Source organism: Haliotis cracherodii, unplaced genomic scaffold (genome assembly GCF_022045235.1).
Source record: "Haliotis cracherodii isolate W230 unplaced genomic scaffold, xgHalCrac1.p SCAF_14, whole genome shotgun sequence".
Classification (NCBI taxonomy): Eukaryota; Metazoa; Mollusca; class Gastropoda; order Lepetellida; family Haliotidae; genus Haliotis; species Haliotis cracherodii.
Genome location: NW_027266269.1, coordinates 14317703 through 14321400, shown reverse-complemented (window position 1 = coordinate 14321400; position 3698 = coordinate 14317703). Strand labels below are relative to the sequence as shown.

Below are 3698 nucleotides of genomic sequence, written 5' to 3'. Positions count from 1 at the left end.
GCAACTAGAGACAGTGCACATACCGCGGCAACTAGAGACAGTGCACATATCGCGGCAACTAGAGACAGTGCACATACCGCGGCAACTAGAGCCAGTGCACATACCGCGGCAACTAGAGACAGTGCACATATCGCGGCAACTAGAGACAGTGCACATATCGCGGCAACTAGAGACAGTGCACATACCGCGGCAACTAGAGACAGTGCACATACCGCGGCAACTAGAGACACTACACATACCGCGGCAACTAGAGACAGTGCACATATCGCGGCAACTAGAGACAGTGCACACACAGCGGCAATGAGAGCCAGTGCACATATCGCAGCAACTAGAGACAGTGCACATACCGCGGCAATGAGAGGAGGTGCACATACCGTGGCAACTAGAGACACTGTACATACCGTGGCACTAGAGCCAGTGCACATACCGCGGCACTAGAGCCAGTGCACATACCGCGGCACTAGAGCCAGTGCACATACCTCCTCGGCAACGAGAGACGGAGCACATACCGCGGCAACTAGAGCCAGTGCACATACCGCGGCAACTAGAGACAGTGCACATATCGCGGCAACTAGAGACACTGCACATACCGCGTCAACTAGAGACAGTGCACATACCGCACCTCCGCGGCAATGAGAGGAGGTGCACATACCGTGGCAACTAGAGACACTGTACATACCGTGGCAACTAGAGATACTGCACATACCGCGGCAACTAGAGACAGTGCACATACCGCGGCAACTAGAGATACTGCACATACCGCGGCAACTAGAGCCAGTGCACATACCGCGGCAACTAGAGCCAGTGCACATACCGCGGCAACTAGAGACGGTGCACATACCGCGGCAACTAGAGTCGGTGCACATACCGCGGCAACTAGAGACAGTGCACATACCGCGGCAACTAGAGACAGTGCACATACCGCGGCAACTAGAGACGGTGCACATACCGCGGCAACTAGAGACGGTGCACATACCGCGGCAACTAGAGACAGTGCACATATCGCGGCAACTAGAGACAGTGCACATACCGCGGCAACTAGAGACAGTGCACATACCGCGGCAACTAGAGACAGTGCACATACCGCGGCAACTAGAGACGGTGCACATACCGCGGCAACTAGAGACAGTGCACATATCGCGGCAACTAGAGACACTACACATACCGCGGCAACTAGAGACGGTGCAAGAGAGATGTTTTGCTGCAGATCTTCCGTGGCTTGTCAACTAAAACGTTTGAATATTTCTCACTACCACCAACCGCTGCACCCAGCAAAGAGCCTTCTCAGAAGACTCTCCGTAATCGCATCTATTGATTGGCGGGAAGGATGCAGCAACTCATCATATCTGTGACGACTTGGTTGTGGTTTACCCTCAGCTACAAGGATCCGCTGGTATGAATTCGGTTCCTCGAATTCTGGGTGAGCTTTTGTACCTGTGTAGGTTACCTCAGCAATAAGGTGGCCGAAGTGAAATGGAGTTTAAAGTCGCGCTCAAGATTACTCTCTTACTATAACGACTTGTATACGCACGTGTAGATGCCGAGTGCAATGCAGGGTCACAGCAGGTACCATCCTTGAGCGTATTTTAGTATAGACATGTGACGGACTGGAATAGAAGTGTTAAACTATCAGGGTTTTTTATCATTACTCGTAAATAAAATCCAGGAACCCGATAAAGCCAAGGGATAAAAACGTTGCCCGCTGGGGTCACTAACAAATAAAGATGCAAATGTATAAGGTGAGGTAGGTACAACTTTCAGTATCATCCAGCAAACATACCGCATTAATCTACCGCTTATCGAGTAACGAGCGAACGTTTTACCAACGATTACCCCACCGCCTCTTACGCTTGAGACATAACGTTGCGAAATACGTGTGTCAGTGTGGAATCGATTTTAGACAGAATGTCCAACGAACATCAACATCAATATCAACACAGCTTGATATTAGGCATTTACCGCATGCTCTGACGTCATGTCTACCGGGTCACAATGTTTGGACTTTTACAGTATGACGTCACGAAACTGGTGACTACTTTAGAGCTAAAGGAGCTTAAGTTTCCCTGAGTTGAGGAATATCTGAATAGAAGATATTCGTTTTAGATGATTTCATTGTTCCACAGTGATTAGTATGACGACAGCGCTGATTTGAAAGCATAGGGAAGCAAACATCAAAGGTTGAAAGTGATTGTCGTTTAACCCTGATTTCGACAATTCAACTCATTCTAGACCCATCACTTATCACTTCCACCTTGTCTTTTGTCGTTGGCAGAATTCGAAAAGATGAAAACAAATTGAAAATAAAAGCTGCAGGTTGTTCTCCTGAATGTCGGACATGCGTTTATGGAAGTGAAGTGTGATACTGATGTAACAATATGACCGCGACACAAGGGGAATGTCTTACTTGATGATAATCTATCAGACGCCCAGTACCTAACAATGCTTGATCTACACCTCATTTCCAACTCTTTGCAGTCATGCTATCAAAGTGTCCATGAACTTTCTTTCAACTGCTATCCGCAGTGATTTGTTTGTTGTTTAGCTCCATAATATGACGGCGGCCTGTACATAACCGAGACTGGAAGTGGACTGATTGTTGTTGTCAACAATACATGCGGTCCACCAGGTCACGGAGCGTGGCCAACAGGCCGATCCACGTGGCCGGCCGCCTTGTGCGACCAGCATAGGTTGCTGGAGACCTTACGAAGCATGTCGTCGTATCCCAATTGCGCGGATCGATGCTAATGATATCAATCACTGGATTGTCTGGTCCACACTCGATTTTTTACAGACCGCCATCATACAGCTGGAACATTGTTGAGTGCGGCGTTAAACAAACAAACATAAAGCGGAGCGCTGAGCCCCCACGAGGCTCCCACAGAGAGGTTTACAGGTGGACTATTTACATCCCCCGAAAGGCGAACAGTGCAGTCCTGTGTACACATCTACCATGATCTAATGTCTCTGACATCAGTGCAGAATAACTTTACCTTGAAAACGTTTATCATTATTTGACGCAATGCTGCAAGTTTAAGTCAGAGTCCAAGTATTGTAGTGGAGAATTACTCTTTACGTGTCACTATACACTGCCGGACAGAAGGACGTACACACTGGACGTTTGGAGCTGCAGTTTCCCGCTCATTCATTATGACAGTAAATCCCACTAGTCATTCGGGTTGCCAAACTTTGCGTCGATTGTGTGATGTCTGTCAGTTGTACGTGATTCCAGTCTGTGTTCACTTAGAAAGGCAACTCTTGTCCCACGCCTTTCCTTTAATGAAGGTCTGTATTATCTCCTCTTGGATCCTGTCAAGCAGACATCCATCATAGTCCCCGCCGCTAGATCACCCACACTGACAGCTGAATAATACATATATAAACTGTCACAGAAAACGATCAAATATAGCCAACATAAAAGAACTCTGGTACGATCATTCATAGAGTGTGGACCAAACTGTATGAGCTGCTGGTGTCAATGTGTCTATGTTTATATCCTTCTCTCGTACCTTGATGTATACACAAATTCATTATGGGCGTGTGACTTCAGGTTTTCAGTGACATGCATACAAGCATACGACGCCAAAAATAGTTCCTCAAAATGGAAACTAACGCGACCGTATGCATGCTTACATTGCTCAAAACTAACACCTTTTTATGTTTGGTTTCAACAAACAGATCATTAGATGCGAGGGATCTGA

General features: G+C 47.4%; 1 protein-coding gene across 1 annotated transcript; it reads left to right on the top strand.

Annotated features, from left to right (window-relative positions):
• Positions 1–300: 300 nt before the first annotated feature.
• On the top strand, positions 301–1230 carry LOC139460239 (histone-lysine N-methyltransferase 2D-like). Its single transcript, XM_071241747.1, has 2 exons — positions 301–364; positions 692–1230. Exons 1-2 carry the CDS (start codon positions 301–303, stop codon positions 1228–1230), a joined length of 603 nt encoding a protein of 200 aa, XP_071097848.1.
• Positions 1231–3698: the final 2468 nt, after the last annotated feature.